Raw genomic sequence first — 19,683 nt, forward strand, 5'->3', positions numbered from 1 at the left:
ATCACACGCCTCCCCTTGGGTGCGCGCTGTTTTCGTCTTGGCCCTCGGGGTGCTCCTAGGCTCCGGGTCTTTCCTCAGGTGCCCGAGGCCGAGCAGATGGCGTCGTTTCCGTTCCCGGGGTGCCGCTGCGGCGGTGCACGGAGGAGCCCGGGGGAATCGGGAATCCGGCGGGACAGGGGAGGCACGCCCGTCCCCCTCGCGTGAGGGGGCCTGGCCGTGAGCGATCGTGATGGGACGGAGTCCACGATGCCGGCGGGGCTGACCGTGAGTTCCTGCCTTTCCTTTCCTTTCCTTTCCTCGCCGATGCGGTGTTTTCTCTCGCGCGCTGCTCCCTCCTGGCGGCGCTATTGCGAGCGCTCCGGATGGCCCTGTGCCGACCCTGTCCCGGGGGACCTTCCCGACCCCCATGTCCCTGGGAACTCCCGCGCCTTCGTGGGCTCGAGGGCGGCATCCAACCGTGCCGGTCACCCGAAAAGCGGCCTTTTGCCGCGGTCCCACCAAGAACCGGCCTTTGCGCGCTGGTGTTGCCCCTCGACCCCCCACCTCTGGGGGTGGGCTGGTGGCGTCCCCAGGCAGAGTGGGGCGCGTGCACCCGGGAGAAAAGACCAGGTGCTCTTGGCCGGTGGCGGCGGGGCGGGCCTCACGAGGTGAAGGCGTTTCCTGGGATCCGCGGACCATCCCTGGGCTGGGGGCCTCTTGTGGTGGGACCCCGCGTGTGTCCCGACGAGAGAACCGACCCGCCGAGAGAACCACTGGCGTCCCGGTCTTTTCTTTTCTTCTGCCAGCAGTTGTATGTCGCCTCCTGGGCCCTTCGCAGCCCGATTCATTTCAGCCGCCGCCCACCCTGCTGCCTCCTTGCGGGTGGGCGAGGGGCCGTCAGTGCCTATGGGCTCGGCCAGCCTGTGTGATGGGGAGGGTGCTGCGGCCGCAGACACCCCTCTGCCCAGCGAGCATGTCCGGGCTCTCGGGCAGCTGCCCCTTGCGCTCCCAGGATTGAGCCCCAACCTGGGCATGTGCCCTGACTAGGAATCAAGCCCCCAGGTGACCTGGTTTCATAGGTCATACTCAACCGCTGCGTCAAGCCAGCTGGCCTGATAGTCACTGTTTTTGAACTGGCAAGTCTTACATTTCTTGTCGGGGGTCAATATTTTAAAATTTGTTTCTACCTTGTTTTTCCCCTTGTTTGTCCCTGATTTTTTCTCTATTATTGCATTTTTATTGAGTAGTTCGTTGTTATCCCCTTACTGGTATATACTTTAGAAGTTATATACTTTATTATAATTTCAGTAGCTCCTCTCCAAACTTTAGCATCTATCTATATAAAAGGCTAATCAGCTAAGTGTTGGACCATCCGGGTAATGATGTCAAGTAGCAACGCCTGGCTTCCTCTCCCTAGCCATGACTAGCCTCAGTTAGAAACACTTCACAGTGTAACCAAATGTCTGTGAAGTGTTTTCCGTGCCTCATTTGATCCTCACAGAAGTCCTGGAGTAGGTAGATAGGAAACTCGGTGGAATCCTATTTTCTTTTCGTTAGCAGGAAAATGGAGATTTAGGAAGCTTAGAAACGTGACCCGACTGAAAAGAAGTAAGTAATGGTGGACCTTGACAATGACTTCCGGTTTTCTCACTGCGCAGAGTGTAGTCAAACACTGCTGCAGTTAAATATTTTACCCTTTGTTCTCCCTGCGTGATCTACAATAATGATGTGTTTCGTGTTGATATTTACTGCTGTGTTGCTGACAATTACCTGAAAGAGAAGTTGGGGTGCTTCACTGGGCTGGAAAAAGTTTAGCTACATCAGAAAGCAGGTCTAATTAAGCAAGTTTGTTCTATATCTAGAAAAAGTTAGTTATTTGCTCATGAGCGATACATATAAAGCTCTTGCTGGTTCCAATCGCACGCATGTGTTTTGATCTGTCATTGTCATTCGTGAATTTGGTTGTTTTGACATTCTGAAGCTGAAAGTGGCGGCGTTGCACAGAAATAACAATAGTGATTAAATATAATATTAATAGTGATCCAGGTAGATATAATTATCCGTGTGTAACCGAAGTTGTTGTTATATTCCAAAACAAAGATGGAGGACCTTCTTTTGAAAGGGACTTGCTCATTCATTGTAAACCAGATCCCAATAATCTCAATGCCACTAAAATGAAACAAATCAGTATCCTGTTTCCTACATTAGATGCAATGACATATCCTATTCTCTTCCCACATGGTGAAAAAGGCTGGGAAACAGATACTGCATTAATACTCAGAGATGACAGTTTTAATCAATAATACTAAATGCAACAGATGATGCCGAAAAGGAAAATTTTCCCATCGAATTTCTTAAAAGCATTACTCCTTCAGGAATGCCGTGTCATAAATTAGACTTGAAAGTATGTGCAATCATCATGCTATTGAGAAATCTTAATAGTAAATGGGGTAATGGTACTATATTATCAAAAGATTCCGACCTAATATAATCGAAGCTGAAGTACTAGCAGAATCTGCGGAGGAGAGGTTGTTCTGATTCCAAGAATTGATTTGTCCCCGTCTGACACTGGCCTCAGTGTTAGAATAAGTTTAACCAATTTATCAGTCATTGTTTTTATCAATGTTGTTTTTATATCATGTTTTAATTTTTTTTAATTTAATTTATTTTTTACAGAGAGGGAGAGGAATAGAGTTAGAAATAGCAATGAGAGATGTTTTTGTTCTTTTTATATCATGTCTTTGTTTTTGTTATATCATGTTATTGTTTATTAATCAATTTATATATTATTTTCATATATATTTTACTAATTTTCGTTAATCTCTGACACTTCTCTTATAGAGAAAGGACAAATAGCAATATTAAAATATTTATTCTAATTCATTTCCTTTCAATGTGCACGAATCCGTGTACCTGTCACTAGTATATACATAATATGACAGTTAACATCTTAGTTTCCTAAACTATACAAGACCCTTAAGCAACTTTACTCTTCCTTGATTTTTTTTTTGTGGTTTTTCTTTTTCTCTAAATCCCACAAAATATTTTTAGTTCATATAAATGTTTATAGCTTTACCTAAACAAGTTGTTTATTCTTTGCTTTTTCTTTTCCATCATGCATCTCATATCTCCCCTCTGGGGTCATTTTTCTTCTTCCTGAAGTATTTGTTTTAGAAACTGGCTACTCCACATGTGGTTAACAAACTAGCAACATCAACACTTCCCTGTAGTCCTATAGTCTATCTGAGTCTAGATCAGAGATCTCCCCTTGTCTAATCTTACTCTTCCATTCAACATAGTATGTTGAGTGATCCTCATAAAATGTAAAGCCAGTGTGTGACTCTTCCCAATTAAAACTCAATTGTTCCCCATTTCGCATAGGTTAATGACATGCCATGCTTATAAGGCCCTTTATTCACCACCCTCTCTCTACCGCTCCCTCTCTAGCATTCTTTGATTTTGCCACCCTAAGTAAATCTCTCTTGGCTTCTCCAATGTGGAGATGCTTTCTCTTTCGGCTTCTACACATGCTGTTATTCTTTCTCTCCACAGCTATCTGTGCCACGCTAACTCATAACTCTTCAGTTCTCAGCATAAAAGCCACTTGCCTCTGGGAAACTGTTCATTGTCGTCCACATGCCATTCCCATACATCCTCTAGACGTGCTCACATTAGCCTGGCAACTGTAATAAAGACATTCATCTCTTCTGTAAAGTTTGCTTCCATGAGATGATGCAATCTAGAGAGAGGAAATTTCTGACTATTTAAGCAATAGCCAGAATTTCCAGGATTCTTGTAAAAATAAGTAGAAAAAAGAGAATAGCACCAGCAAAATAAGTGAGACTAGCAGGAAATCATGAAATAACTTAAAAAGGTAGGTTTTTTTATGGAGAAAAATGTGTTAGTAAGCACTGCAAGATTATTTCTAAAAGCAGTTAAAATAATATCAAATTCATAGTATTTTAATAGAAAAACATGCTTCTTTTAAGAAAACACAAATATACACTAGACCCACTACAAAATTTTAATAAAATAGAAAGTAAGGAAATTTTATTGTTTCATTATGCATACATGCTACATGTGAATTTACACAAATATATGTACTTTGCAATAGCAGGAATATGCAGATGCAAAATGCACCCTGGAGAAAGAGAAGCACAAGATATATATATATATTACAAGTGCAAACTCAATAAATTAGTTACAATTTTATTAGGAATGTAGGACCAGTTTACAGATGATGTGGCGATGGTAGCAAAAGTGGCAGAAGGCACTCAGCACTCACCATGTCTAATAAATAAAGCTTAGTGATTCATTAAAAATTAGGATACTCTACAGGATCAAAACATCCAACAGTTCCGTAGATTTTACATTGACATCTTTCAGGTAAGCCAACAATTTTAGGTAGGCAAGAAATTCCCTGCTGACATCATTTCTTAAAAGGAATTACCTTGGAAAATTAATGATTTTAATGCCTACAAAAGCTGAATGGATCCAAAATATAATACGGTCTCCATGAATAATAAGAAATATTAGTCTACCATCTTATTCTGCTCTTTATATCTTCAAATTTTATCACAGCTAGGGTACAAGTCTGGACCCTAACAGAAACTAACAAGCTTATAAACATTGTAAATATGTTCCATTTTCTTTGCAGTTATCTTAATGTGCAGTGTGCTTTTGCATGAAACGATTTACTAAAATATTTAGATTTGTGATATAAAAATTATATTAGTATTCCCACCATTTACTTCACATCTCAAAAATTCAACTTGCATTGGGCTCTAGAAGTTTTGAGTAGTCATAGGTCATTTCTCTCATGTAATCTTGAGGCAAAAGGAAATTAATAGAAAGATAAACATTAGTTTTACAGTAACTAAACACGTGGCACCTAAGATATAAAAATAAGTACATATTCCAATTACCTATGCAATGAATGTGTCTTCCAGAGCTCACACTATTTCTTTTGTTCTTTACCTTTGACAGGATAGTCTCATTTGATTTTTTTACATTAAGGCAAAAGACACATCTTTTCCGTGGTTCTAATTAGTCTCATTTTTCTAAGAAAAGAGAAAATAATGCTCCCTTTCATAAAAGGTTAATATCAATACTAGGAAAAAGTTTTTTTTTCTTTTGAAAATATGTGTTGGGATTATATTAATTGAATGTTTAAAAATACTAATCCTGAGCAAGAGTAAAAATGAGAACAGTTTTGACTAAAGAATAAAATTCCTTCATTGTTAAACCTAAACAGCTTTAAAATTCGACCATGGAATATAAAGTCAAAAAGGCTAGAATTCAGACTTCTGATTTCTACGCCAAAGCTGAATACTAAGAACAGAAATAAAACACACACAGTAAATAATACACAACAGGTAAAAGCATCAGAAATTGATGCGTGTGGATTTTGTTAAATATAACAAAGCTCAGTCCTTCGTGGGTAAGTCTAGCTGGGTGAACAGCACTCAACAGTGTATGGTACTGAACAGATCCCTTGGAAAGGAGACACTGGATTCCTTTTTAAATAGGCACAGACTTTCCCCCCCAAAACATTCAAATACATAAAGGACACATTTGGAAATACAATATGAATCCAGTTTTCATGAAAGCAAGAAGTTCTGGCCACTTTGGAAACTACAGTAAAAGTTACTTGAACTTTTAGTTCTAGATCTCCCTCCTGAAAAGTTAGTGCTTTCCACCCACAGAGCAGTATGGTGACAAAGTATTCCTACACCAGTGAGGCATTAAGTAAGGGCTTGCGACATGAGTCAGGTGAAGCCAAGCTCTAGGAATAGTTTCCTAGTTTGTGGTGAAAGTGCAAAGAGTGGGAAACCGCAGGCACCGCAGGGATCCCCTCACAGTAAGACGGCCTGTCCACGTGGGAATGGTCAGTTCAGAGTCAGCACAGTGAATTCCCAACCCTCAGGCACAGCCCTCGGGAGTCTTCATCATGTCTTTGTTTCACTCAAACGGTCTCTCCCTCTTCATCTGCTTCTTCGATCACCTGGATCTCATCTGTTTGAGGTAAGGAAGAATTCTCCACCTGCAGTTTATTCCCATCAGTTTTACATTTCTCTTCTTCCTCTATCATCTCCTTCCATATCTTGTGGTTTTCAGTGAGGTGATGCATTAGCTGACAAAATATTCGCTGTCTGCCTTTTCTTCTCTCTGGTTCTGTGAAATTAAAAAGTATAGATATTTTAGCCATAGCAATATGATTCAGCCATTCTTTCAATAAATACCTGAGTGCCTATCATATTCTAGGTGCTATCTAAGCACTGGCGTTATAGTAATAAACAATAAGATTGAACCAAGAGGTCACTGGTTTGATTCCCAGTCAGGGCACATGCCCCGGTTATGGCTTGATCCCCATAGGGGCATGCAGGAAGCTGTTGATCCGTGTTTTCTCTCCCATCGATGTTTCTATCTCTCTACCCTCCTCTCCCTTCCTCTCTCTCTAAAAATCAATTTTAAAAATGTAACAAATACTGTTAAAAGTAAAGCAGAAAATGAGATTATGGAAGTGTGTGTGTGTAGGGGGGAGATGGCACTGAAATATCAAATGATAAAACCAACCGTTTTAGGATTTTTTAATATATTAAATATCAAAATTTTGTTGAGTAGCCCTGGCCAGGTATCTCAGTTGGTTGGACATTGTCAAAAAAAGGTTGCAAGTTCGATTCCTGGTCAGGGGACACATACTTAGGTTGTGGGTTTGATCCCCAGTAGGTATGTGTACGGGAGGCAACCAATCGATGTCTCTCTCTCTCTCTCTTCCTGTCTTTCTCAAAAGTGAATGAAAACATATCCTAAGGTGAGGATTTAAAAAATTGGGGTGAGCATAGACGTTCAGAAGCCAGCCAACTTCCCAAGATGATACTCAGATGGTAATGAAAAGATTACTTTTCACTATTCTAATATTAAGACAACTTTGGGGTGATGGTGGATGGGGTTCTTTGTAGTTATCTGTTCTGTATACAGCAAGCTTGGAAAACAAAGTAATTAGATATTTAAATTCTACTTTAAAGAGCAAATAACTGACTTCATTTACAGATACAAAGGTAACAAATGTTTCTTTTTCATTTTCTATCTATACTCTTTGCTTTATATAGAAAATGGTGCCCCTACAATTTTATAATTAAAATCTGTAATGCCACAAAACTTGGTTCTCCTCTTAAGTCAGTTTTCCCAACTGCTTTTTAAAAAATATATATTTTTATTGATTTCAGAGAAGAAGGTAGAGGGCCAACTGCTTTTTAATATATATTGACTGGTTTCAGAGAGGAAGGGAGGGGAGAGAGAAATGTCAATGACGAGAGAGAATCATCGATCGGCTTCCCCCTGCACACCCCCACCAGGGATCGAGCCCACAATCCGGGCATGTACCCTTGACCAGAATCGAACCCAGGACCCTTCAGTTTGATGATCTATCCACTGAGCCAAACCGGCCAGGGCAGTTTTCCCAACTGTTTTCATCCATTTCTAAAGTCTATATGAAGGGCAGAATAACAGGCCAGGAAGGGTGGGGTGCGGTCAAGGGGGACTAGCCAGTAGGACCCACCCACCTCCTCCCTTCTGTCCAGGTGTGGTGACAGTCCTGTCATGCATGCACAGGTACAGCCTGCTGAGGAGCACTGGTTGGAGGACAACACCTCAAGAGATGCTACTTTAGCTACGAGTGCTTGTCATGTGACAGCATTAGCAATGGGTACCCAGCCCACAGCAGGAACTCACAACCTGAACACTTACATCGTAGTTATTCAGGATAAGACTACTGAATCTTTAAAACAAAGATCCAAATCCAAATTAAATGGATATTTCAGTTAAGAACATTGAGTAAATAGTATTGCTAGGTTCTTACTAGGATTTAGATTGCCTTCTATTTCTTCATCATCTGTATCTAATTCTTCACCATCCTCATCGGAACAACTTTCAGTGTCATCATCCTCTTCCTCTTCTATCCACTGGCCCGGGAGCAAACCAGCAGCATCGTAGGAGTTACACAGGGGACCCACAATGTGGGTGATGAAGGACTCTTGAAGCTTGGCTAGTTGAGGAGAAGAACGGTCCATGAAGGGACTGATGGGCAAACCAAGATTTGCTTCTTCATCTCCCTGATCATTTTAAAGAGAAAAGTACAGTTTTAACTGTTAAGAGAACAATTACTAAGCTTTGCTGTTAAATTATCTTGAGGGTGTTTTTTTTAAATAAGCATAGTCTACATAAAAATAATTTTTACAAAAAGTGCCAATGAATCTAATTATTTCTCTATCATTTCAACTGTAAGTATTTCTCTAATATTTGAGAAATCCTAAACAAAACTTTATTCTCACTTACTCATCCAATCTTACAGTCTCTTACTTTTTACTTAATCTTCTGACTAAAAAACATAAAGTAAAATAACAAGTAAAAAAAACACACAAACAAAAAAAACTTTATTCTCACACTCAGTTAATTGATACCCAGTTAACAAGAAAAAAATACGTCTTTTTAAAATAAGTATTAGTAAATTTACTAACAACCTGCAAAATTCCTTAGTGTCAAATACAGATTTTCTTTGTCCTAGGTGGAGACTGTAAATGGAAACACTTGTTGTAGCGGTTCTGCAAACGTACAGAGTTTTGCAAATGCTTTTCAACACTCCTCCCCTTTTGTAATAGCAGAACCCTGCCATGAATGTAAATAAAAAAGCCTAATATGTAAAACAGAAAGAAGTAGAGCAACTGTGGTTGAGGTGAGGATTCTGGGCTCAGAGCCCCAATTGCTTGCCCTGAGATACCCTCTCACTGTGGCCTCTAGGGTTCTGGAGAGCACAGTATAAGATCAGACATACCTAGTTTTAAAACCTGCTTTTGCCACCTATTACCTAGAGGGTGTTGGGCAAGCTCTATGTTCAATTCATGTGTAAAATTTTAAGAATCTAATTTACAGGGTTGCTATGGGGAATGAATACTTTCCATAATGCACAAATGCTGCAGGCAAGATGAGTCATAGATCCTTATGAAACTGTCGCAATGATGAACTGTCCTGTGATTTAAATCTTCTATGACTAAGAAAACTATTAATGGTGTTTTTTTTAAAACCAGTTGAGGTTGCCCACAGGATTCTACAATTTCATAGGTTTAATACTTTTTTGTTTGTTTGTATAAGTTTGGCTTTTCTAAGCCCGTGGCACTTAGATATAGGAATATAAAGCTAGTATAATTACAATGATAAAAAGATGGGCAAGGTTAGAATTTTGCTTCCATATCTCAAAGATGTTTAGTAGCATAGCTAGAATGAGAGGAAATGTAATAGTTTTGATGAGGGTTAACTAGAACTTTCATATAGATTAGTACATTAACCTTCATAACAATTCTATGGTAGGGTGTTATTTTTTCTCCTTTGGCATATGAATAATGAAACCTGGAAAATTTAAGTGATACTGTCTGAAATATGTGATTTTTAGTTAAAGATCAGGAATTATAATTGCTAACATTTATGGAGCACTTATGTGTCAGGGACTTTTCTAAGACTTTAAATATTATAGTTGTTGTGAGGATTAAATAAATTATGTGGTAGGTGCCATCAACATTCCTGTTTTATAAATGGGGAAACCAAGGCAGAGAGGTTAAGGTCACACTGCTGGTAAGGAAAAGGAACCAGGATTCAACCTCAGGCATGGCTTTAAGTTTGTTCAATAAGAATTAATTCTATATACTTTAAAAATAATTATATTGTAAACTGGGTTGAAATGAACTTTTCAAATGTTTTTTTTTTTAATGAAATCAGTGAGTTTTCTAAATCTGGCATATATTAATACTTTATAATTACCTCTGTACAGATGGCATTTTCCTTAGCATTAAATTCTTTTGTGAACATAAATTAAAACCTGAAACAGGCTTCCGTTATCTTTAAGAATGAATATGGGACTATGCAAACTGATTACTACAGATTAGGCAAATATTTATAACCATATATTACCCAAAAGTACAAATAATTTAGTTCAAGTATATCAGAATAGTAAAATAGTAATTCTGTGATTACACAGTGTAGAATATTTTAACCTATGAACAGCAGAGTACACATTGTGTTGGGACCTTTAGCTAAGGTGGCTGAAAGACATTGCACATTTATTGGTCATTTGATACAATCTGGGTGTGACAGGTGCAACAGGTAACTGTGCATGCTTCATAGACTCCACTTCATCACTCCTGCTAGAGTTTCAACTCATGGTAAGAAAGCCTCACAGAGGCCTCACATGGTAGATATATTGATTTTTTTTCTGGTTATTAGGGTCAGTTAAGGATTCCCAAGGAATGTAATTCAAAAGTCAAGAAGATGTGTTTGATGTTTTGGAGATAATGAAATATTAGGCTTGTGGGGAAATCGGTATACTCCTACATTGTAGAGAGCCTCAAAACTGAACCTCAAAAAATGGTAAAGATTCTGCAAAGTGGTAGGATTAGTTTTCAAGACAAGAGTTTAAAACACATGAGAAAAGACCATGTTTATATCTTTGAATCCTTGAAAACCATTAAGATCTACTTTGTCCCCATTTCTAGCTCTCTAATTTCTTATCCTCTGCCAGGACTTTTAGCCAGTTGATGTTTCTAAGGCAATCTTTTTATAGCAGAGCTGAAGATGGTTGATAGTCTTTAAATACAGTGGGGCCTTGACTTAAGAGTTTAATTCATTCCGTGACGGAGCTCATAACTCATATTACTCAAATGTCAAATCATTAAAGTGAACGAGTGAGACACGTGATGCTGGGCGGATGTTGTGGCATTCACTGTGACGTTCGCTGCGCCAACTAGCGGTGGGGTATCTGAAGCTGGCTCGTAACCCGAATTTTAGCTCGCAACTCAAAGCAAAAAATCGGCTGAGAGAGACGGCTCGTATCTCGAAAAACTTGTTAGTCGGGGCACTCGTAAGTCAAGGCCCCACTGTATAATCTAAGTATAACCTGAATCAGTTAAAAACAACATTTAGAAATAAATTATCATAGGCTATTGGTTCTCAGGGTTGAAAGGGACCTTGGAATCATAAGGTCCCTTACCTCTATACTCAAGTACATTCAACCCACTTTAGATAGGCTATAAGCTTTTTTTTTTTTTTTTAATATCAGCAGCAAAGGCAAAAAGAGCAGAGAATATACTAAGACCAGAGCAAATGAAACTATTTCTAACCATCCTTAGTCAAAGCAATTCAGATTTCAAACATTGAATGCAGCTTTCCAAATCCCAAAGGATAGTGTCTTCAGATGGCAGCTATTAAAAATCCCACCAATCTCATGTTTCAACTTACCTGCTCATAAAATTCATTGACAATGCCTTCTGTCCATTTCAAATGCAAGTTCCGAACTTTTGCTGGGCCATTGATATCTGCCAGTTTGATGCACACCTGGCATACTAAGAGGCGGTCATTTTCATTACTCCATTCTATACCATTACTATTTACATCATTGGCCTGTTTTGGAAAAACAGAATTATTTTAGGTTCTGAGGGCACAGGAGTTTTGTTGTTTCTACTAGATTACCTTAAAATTTTTCTATCCAACTGACAGGCAGGAATTTCAGTAAATGCTTCTTTTAATCTATTTGTGCCATAATATGGACATCTATGGTTAAATTTCCCTTGAATTTAAAATGTTATTATAATTTTGTTTCAATAGAAGCAAAGACTAAAAAAACATAACAAACCATGGGTTTCCATGTCTGTGATTACCACAGAGGATTATAATTTGTGTGTGTGTGTGTGTGTGTGTATACACACATACGGTAATATGTAATATAATATATAAGTATATATATGCAAAACATCAATAAATCATAGAATTGTAACTTTGTTCCTCAAAAAAAGAAAATATTTAAGTATCTAAGGAGAAGTTGGCTCTAGCTGTGAAAGACAAATGTGATATGGTTTAAAGAAGCTGAGATCTATGGTTTAAAATCCTGACTCAGAATGACTTGCTAATTTATTGTGTGATACTGAAAATATTGTTGAATCTCCTGGAGTCCTCTTCATCTAGAGCAGCAGTTCTCAACCTGTGGGTCGCGACCCCTTTGGGGGTCAAATGACCCTTTCACAGAGGTCGTCTAAGACCAATATATAATTACATATTGTTTTTGTGATTAATCACTATGCTTTAATTATGTTTAATTTGTAATGAAAATACATCCTGCACATCAGATCACATCAGATTACATTATGATTCATAACAGTAGCAAAATTACAGTTATGAAGTAGCAACAAAAATAATTTTATGGTTGGGGGTCACCACAACATGAGGAACTGTATTAAAGGGTCGCGGCATTAGGAAGGTTGAGAACCACTGATCTAGAGGATAGAAAAAGCAATATCAAGCTAGCCGAATAGCCATGGAGATTATTAACAAATGAAAAAATCCCTAATTCATAGTAAATGCTAACATCGCTATTTAAATAAATGGTAATTATCATTATAAGGCAAATTACTATACCTTTTTTTAATAACCCAAATTTCCTTTTGTGAAAAATGAAGTGAATGGGTCAGATCAGTGAGTTTTGAATAGTGTGATGGTAGTTTTTTGGCACCAAACCCTTTTGTCAAAGGAAAATTTACACAGACCACCACCACAGAAAAACTAGTAAAGGAGAACTCTTGATTGGAGCTCTGGACCTCCTACAGTTTCTTGTGGCGCCTTTCTGAGAGACTTTGGAATAGAAGTCTCTGGGAAACACAGATTTCAAAGTACTTAGGTAATCTTTCGCCTGTAAAAATCTCACTGCAAACACATAATCAGAGCAGTGGATCAACCAATACTAAAGCTAATACAAATTTTAAGAGGCAAAAGTAGGATGATCATGTGTAATTACAACAATAAAGTAAGGGATACACACAAACACATACACTAAAGAAGTAAAAAATGACAAACATAAATGTGAAGGGGGTGAGTAAAAATGGTAGTGATTTTAGAATGCGTTAGAACTTAGGTAACGATCAGCTTAAAATAGACTGCCATAAACATAGCCTGGTATATATGAAGCACATGGTAACCACAAAACAAAGATCTACAAGAGGTATACAAGAAAAAAAGGGAAAGGAATCCAAACAGAACACTACAGAAAGTCATCAGCATTCAAGAGAGTAGGAAAGGAACAGAGAACCATGAAAACAATCAGAAAACAATAAAATGGCAATAACTACATAACTATCAATAATTACTTTAAATGCTGATGGATTAAATGCTCCAATCAAAAGGTGAATGGATAAAAAAAAGTAGTACAGATATACAATGGAATATTACTCAGCCATCATAAGAATGAAAACATATCATCTGCCACAATATGAGTGAAGCTAAAGGCTGTTATGCTAAGTGAAATAAGTCAGACAGAGAAAGACAAATATCATATAATTTAAATTATATGTGGAATCTAAAAAACAAAAGAACAAATCAAAAACAAACTTACAGATATAGAGAACAAACTGAGGGTGGCCAGAAGAAAGAGGGGCTAGGTGTAAAAAGTGAAGGGATTAAGTACAAATCAGTAGTTACAGAATAGTCACAGGGATGTAAAGTACAGCATAGGGAATATAGTCAATAATATTGTCATAACTATGTATGGTGTCAGGTAGGTGCAGGACTATGGGGGACCACTTCACAAGTTATATAAATATCTAATCACTGTGTTGCACACCTGAAACTTACATAATATTGAAAGTCATCACTATAAATAAAATGGTTCTAAAAAGAGAGAGAGAGGAGTGTGTTTGGAGGACTTTGGCCTAAGTCTTTTTCTAATTATGAGTTATGAAACAAATATTCATTCACTAGGCCAGTTTGGAGATGTGCCAGAAGGAAACAGAAAAGCTCTAACCAAGGCTAGAAAGTGTCTGTGGTGCAGATGGCATGGAGTGGTATGAAGGAAACTGACCTGGGCATCAGGACCCCTGATGAGAGGCACTTGCAGTATTGAGATTAACTGGTGGTGTGACCACAGAAGAAGCTTTTGAGAACTATGACTCAGTTTTCCTACTTGTAAAATGAGTGAGTAATCTATAGGGTCCTTCCAGGATCCACACTTCACGGTGAAGACCCAGCAAAGGCAAAATAAAGGTGCTATCCACCCCACCCCTCCAAACTCTGCTCAAGGACCATGTTCCGCTGCTGTGACATGGGGAGAAATAGGGGTTCAAAGAACCCAATGGATGCTGTCAGAGGCCAAGACTTTCCTTTTGCTCTGGCTTTGACTATTGCATCAAAACCCGGGTAGAAAAACATGCCCTTCTTTCCTGGTGGGAACTCCAGCTCAAATCCCACTTGCTTTGTAACAAAACTGAAGTGACATCACTACTAAAATTATGATGATTATACTACTACATACAATAAGTAAAACCTAATGAACACTTACTATTCTGGGCTCCTTTCTAAGTACTTGCATAACTCGTGTATCCCCTCCATAACTTCCTTTTTTAAAAAAATATTTTTTTATTATTTTTAGAGAGAAAGGGAGAGAGAGAAATAGAAACATTGATAAGAGAGAGTCATTGATCAGCTATCTCGTGCACACCCCTCACTGGGGATCAAGCTGCAACCTGGTCATGAGCCTTGACCGGGAATGGAACTGGAAACCTCTTGGTGCATGGGATGCTGTTCAATCCACTGAGCCACACTGGCTGGTCCTCTCCATAACTTTCATCTTTATTTTCACAAATGAGGAAACCAAGGCATAAAAAGCTTGGGTGACTTGAGTTAGGTTTTACTAGTTAGTAAGCTGTGGGGCTGCGACTTGAACCTTAACAGGCAACTGCTGTCGGTGCTGCTCTGGCACCACCTCTTACACGCTACTTGGTCACATCCCTTTTTATTCTCTTGTCATATTACTCCTTTGCTTAAACTCTTCAATAGCTCCACATCCCCTCAACTACAAGATAAAATCAGCCCTCCAAGAACTGTCCCTGGCCACCCTGCCCGGTCTCACATTGCTCCCCTGTCTACTGCACTGAGGCTCCAGACATGAGGAGTCATTTGCCTTCTCTGAGTGGACCATGATTCCTCCCTCGCTGTTTCTTTAGCCCAGTAACCAGCTCACGTCCCTGTCATCTGGCAAAAGTCCTGATCAGATTTCAGGTCTTGCCCAGGGTGAACGCTCTAGGTAGACACTTCTGACTCTTCCAGGCAGAAGGAGGCACTCCCTGCTAGGTTCCTCCACATTCTGTTTGCACATCCCTCTATTCTAGGTCTGAGCACATTGCAGCAGAACTGCCTGCTCTCACCTGTTTCCCCATTAAACTGGAAGTATTATGGCAACTTATTTATTATTGTGTTCCCAGTGCCCAGCACATAGTGGGCTTTCAATAAATATTTGTTGGGATAAATTTATTGCTAGGTAACTTGGATTTGTATGTCTTCCCAAGACAAAATTTAGATCCTAAATCCTTGGAAGACAAGAATGACTCCTCCCCTAGTGTAGATGTCCCAGGGCTGGCAGCATTGTTGGTGCTAAGTAAGTATTTGTTTGGTAATTGGATAAATCAACAAATACTTCCCAGAAAAGCTTTGACATGAAATGAGTAAAAAGGAAATCTTGATCCATTTATCAGAAGAAACATTTTTTTGGACATTATGCACAGAAATAACCAGTAGGGCTGAAAATAGTAGATGGTGAGAGACAAATAAATTATTTCAGGAACAGAGAGCAACTAAAATGTCAAACAGGGAGCATAGCTTTCAAATTAGGAAAAGACACTTGATAATAATATAAGATTCATTAATATTTTGTTCAATGAGAAATCTGTCTCCAAATTTTTTTTCTTGAAGTTGAACTATTTATATTAAACCAAAACTACTTAATGCATCAATGCCATTGACTAACCTTTACACTAAACTCCAAGAAAGAAAATGCTCCCAATAGCCCATTAAAACAAGCTTTTTTCTTTGTTATTTGTTTTCTCTTTGTCTGATTATATGCCAATAGTTTTATAGTTCTACAGACTGCAAGGTAATGAGACTTCTGACCCTGAGAAAGTAATTTTCATTTGACAGGTATAAATCTTGGGAAGTATTACTAAACCACAGAGGCATGTTTGAACAATGACAGATTCCCTTGTTACTATTTTTTAAAGGAAATTGTTGGTTTAGGAAATTCCAACCCTAGGAAGCATTCTTTGTGTAAGAAGATGCTGAATAATAAACCTACTTTACAAGCATGTGTGCTGTTCAATGGCAGGAAATGAAGAGTAAATAGCACAGAAGTGAGGCCAGTAATGGGAGAACATCTAAGTTAAAAAATAACTTTTATAGGGTACCGTTGGTTGGATCATCCCTTACAGTCCAGTGGTTCTCAACCTTCTGGCCCTTTAAATACAGTTCCTCATGTTGTGACCCAACCATAAAATTATTTTCGTTGCTACTTCATAACTGTAATGCTGCTACTGTTATGAATCGTAATGTAAATATCTGACATGCAGGATAGTCTTAGGCGACCCCTGTGAAAGGGTCGTTCGACCGCCAAAGAGGTCTCGATCCACAGGTTGAGAACCGCTGCCTTACACAGTAAAGTTGTGGGTTCAATCCCCAGTTATGGCACATACCTGAGTTTCCGGTTCTATCCCAGGTCAACAGGGGAGGTGGGTGTATACAGGAGGCAACCCATGATGTCTATCTGTCTCTCTCCCTCTCTCCTTCCCTCCCTCTTTCCCCCCTCTTTCTCTTTAAAATCAATAAGCATATTCTTAGGTGAAGATTTTTTTAAATGAGAAGAAAACAATAGATTCCTGCCAGCAAAAGAAGAGGCATCCTTCAGGAATCTAAAGCAGTGGTTTTTAACACTTTTTCACCCCAAATGTCTGGGGCATAGAACACGCTGATTAGTACCACTATCCCACGAGGACAGGGACTCCTACTTCTTCGTTCCTTATTCTTTTATTTTTTTTTCGTTCCTTATTCTTTAGCACAGTGAGGGCATATTCTCAAGTGGAAGAGTGGTGAGTACTCTCCCACACCAGCCAAAGACTAATATAAAGAAGGTGTAAGAGGTGTGGTGCAGTAGACATGACTGGCTTCCGTGAAGTCCATCTTTAATTTCATAAAAGGCCTTCCTTGGCACAGTGCACAACTTCCTCAAATCTGCCCCTAAAAACTCTGGACATAATTGATTTGTCACCGTGTGAAAGTTACAAGTCTGTGTTGGAGAGGAAATGTAGCGAGCAATAGTATTTTAGAATGTGTTATAATAATAAAAATACTGTTTTAAAATACTGGAATATGTAATATCTTACAGTAGATATTTATCATGACTTCGTGAACAGTATTAATTCTAACTTAATATTAAATAATACTTTCATTTAGTAACACTGACAACAATGGTTTCCATTTTTGATACCAGGCATAAATTACATAACAAACCTTGGCATTGAATTCAGCAAGGAAATCAAAATGTTTCTTAAGGTCTGTGGCAAGGATTGCTTCAATGACTAAAAAACGAAAGCGCTTGAATTCCACATGATCAAGATTAAGAAGGAAGTTGTATTCTGGGCTAGAAAGATACAGGCTCCAAGCTGATGCAGCGTGATGATTCTCCAGAACAGATCTGTCGTTGTATAAAACTGCCTAAAAAGGAATAAGAAAAATGAGGTAGGCATCTTAAAGATATTAAACTTTTAATAATAAACAGAGTTAGGATCAGATTGGAAGAATACAGTGAGTAACAGCTCTATGTCATTGGTATTTTAATCCTGTGAAGGGTTGTGATACTTTATAAATGAGTGGACCAAAGTGCAAGGTAAGGTACACCTTTCCTGCATGCTCAGCTAGTCAGTGAAAGGGCAATTGGTTTTCCAAGTTCATCATCTTTGCAAAAACCATGCTGCCTTCCAAGAGATGGAAAGTTGGTGTTTAAGGTCTACTTCATGAAACCAGTAAACCTTCTCAGATAAAGCTTAGTCCTTAGGGATATAGAATAGGCTTGGGATACATTTCTTCAGCTAGCATGGAATCAAGCGTGGTGGCAACAGAAAAGAAGCAGGAGTATAGTCTAGGACAGGGGTCCTCAAACTACGGCCCGCGGGCCACATGCAAATACAAATATTGTATTTGTTCCCGTTTTATTTTTTTACTTCAAAATAAGATATGTGCAGTGTGCATAGGAATTTGTTCATAGTTTTTTTTTAACTATAGTCCGGCCCTCCAATGGTCTGAGGGACAGTGAACTGGCCCCCTGTTTAAAAAGTTTGAGGCCCCCTGGTCTAGGGCCTAGGCCAGGGGTGGGCAAACTTTTTGACTCGAGGGCCACAATGGGTTCTTAAACTGGACCGGAGGGCTGGAACAAAAGCATGGATGGAGTGTTTGTGTGAACTAATATAAATTCAAAGTAAACATCATTACATAAAAGGGTACGGTCTTTTATTTTTTTTTAGTTTTATTCATTTCAAACGGCCGGATCCGGCCCGCGGGCCGTAGTTTGCCCACGGCTGGCCTAGGCTGAGGCAGGCCCAGTGTCTGAGGAGGACACATCCTACACTTCCATCTTGTCACAGTGCCTGGGAATAAGAAGTATGAAACAGGTAAAAGCACAGATCCTTTGGTTCAAGTGGTATGGCACTATTCACTTTTTCTCCGCCTCTTCCTCCTCTAAAAATTAAGCAATTTTTAAAATCATTAAGCATAGTAATTTAAAAAAAGATTTTAACAAAACATTTTGTGGAATATAACATGTATGCAAAAAATGCTAAAACTTGAATAGTACAGTTTAACAAATGCCCATGTAACCAATGGTACTGTCAAAAATACAACATTGCTGACTCCTTGGAAGCTTCATTCGTACACCTTTCTTATCACAACCTTCTTCCTCCCAACAAAGATATGCATCCCTAAATAATATATTCAGTAGTTTAGTTTTGCCTATTTTTAGACATTACATACAAGGAATCAACTTTGGGAATTGCTTTTTTGTAAAATTTTAAGGTGTAATTGGCATACAACATTATATTAGTGTCAGATGTACAACATTTAATATTAGTATATATTGAGAAATGATCACCAGAATAAGTCTAGTAAATATCAGTCACCATACATAGATATATAATTGTTTTTCTTGTGATGAGAACTTTTAAAATATTCTTAGAACTTTCAAATATGCAATACAATATTATTAAATACTAGGGGCCCGTGCATGAATTTGTACACCTGGAAAGGAACTGTGGGCTGCAAGGCTGCAGTGGGCACAGGGGTGCATCTTGGCCCATCCTCCGCGCCCCCGCCTGGCCCCTCCCGCTGCAGCCCCTGGTCCTGCCTCTGCCGCTTACACCACTGATGGCATGGAGTGACTGGGGCTGGCACGGAGCGATCAGGTGCGAGTGGCGGCTGCCACCCTAATGGCTCCTCAGGAGCAGAGAGAAGTGGAGAAGCCCTCAGGGACAATTGGGGCCAGCTGATGGTGCCGAGCGACTGGGGCTGGTGATGGGCACCAGCAGTGGGTGAGGGCGGAGCTGGCACCAGCAGCAGGTGTGAGCACTGGGTGGGACCGCGGTGTGCGGCAGCAAAGAATTTTCAGTAACCACCAGAGGCTTGCCCCAATTACAGTGACTGGCGGTGCCTTGCCTTGGTCTGGCGTCCCCGCTCATCTGCTCCACCATCCTGCTGCCGTTGCCGCCTGCCATGTTCTGCGTGCGCCCCTGGTGGTCAGCGTACGTCATAGTGACCAGTTTTTTGGTTCTGCCGTTCAGTCTATTTGCATATTAGGGT

General features: G+C 39.4%; 1 protein-coding gene across 1 annotated transcript in view; it reads right to left on the reverse strand.

The window, feature by feature from the left end:
• Positions 1-3,994: 3,994 nt before the first annotated feature.
• Positions 3,995-19,683, reverse strand: part of PDE3B (phosphodiesterase 3B, cGMP-inhibited) — a 155,750-nt gene continuing 140,061 nt past the window's right edge. The window contains exons 13-16 of the mRNA XM_005885892.2: positions 17,347-17,550; positions 11,266-11,427; positions 7,841-8,093; positions 3,995-6,153 (exon numbers count right to left, since the gene is read on the reverse strand). Coding sequence (XP_005885954.2) covers positions 5,945-6,153; positions 7,841-8,093; positions 11,266-11,427; positions 17,347-17,550 — 828 coding nt within the window. The 3' untranslated portion in view covers positions 3,995-5,944. The remainder of the gene's footprint in view (positions 6,154-7,840; positions 8,094-11,265; positions 11,428-17,346; positions 17,551-19,683) is intronic.

This window comes from Myotis brandtii, unplaced genomic scaffold (assembly GCF_000412655.1).
Source record: "Myotis brandtii unplaced genomic scaffold, ASM41265v1 scaffold934, whole genome shotgun sequence".
Lineage (NCBI taxonomy): Eukaryota > Metazoa > Chordata > Mammalia > Chiroptera > Vespertilionidae > Myotis > Myotis brandtii.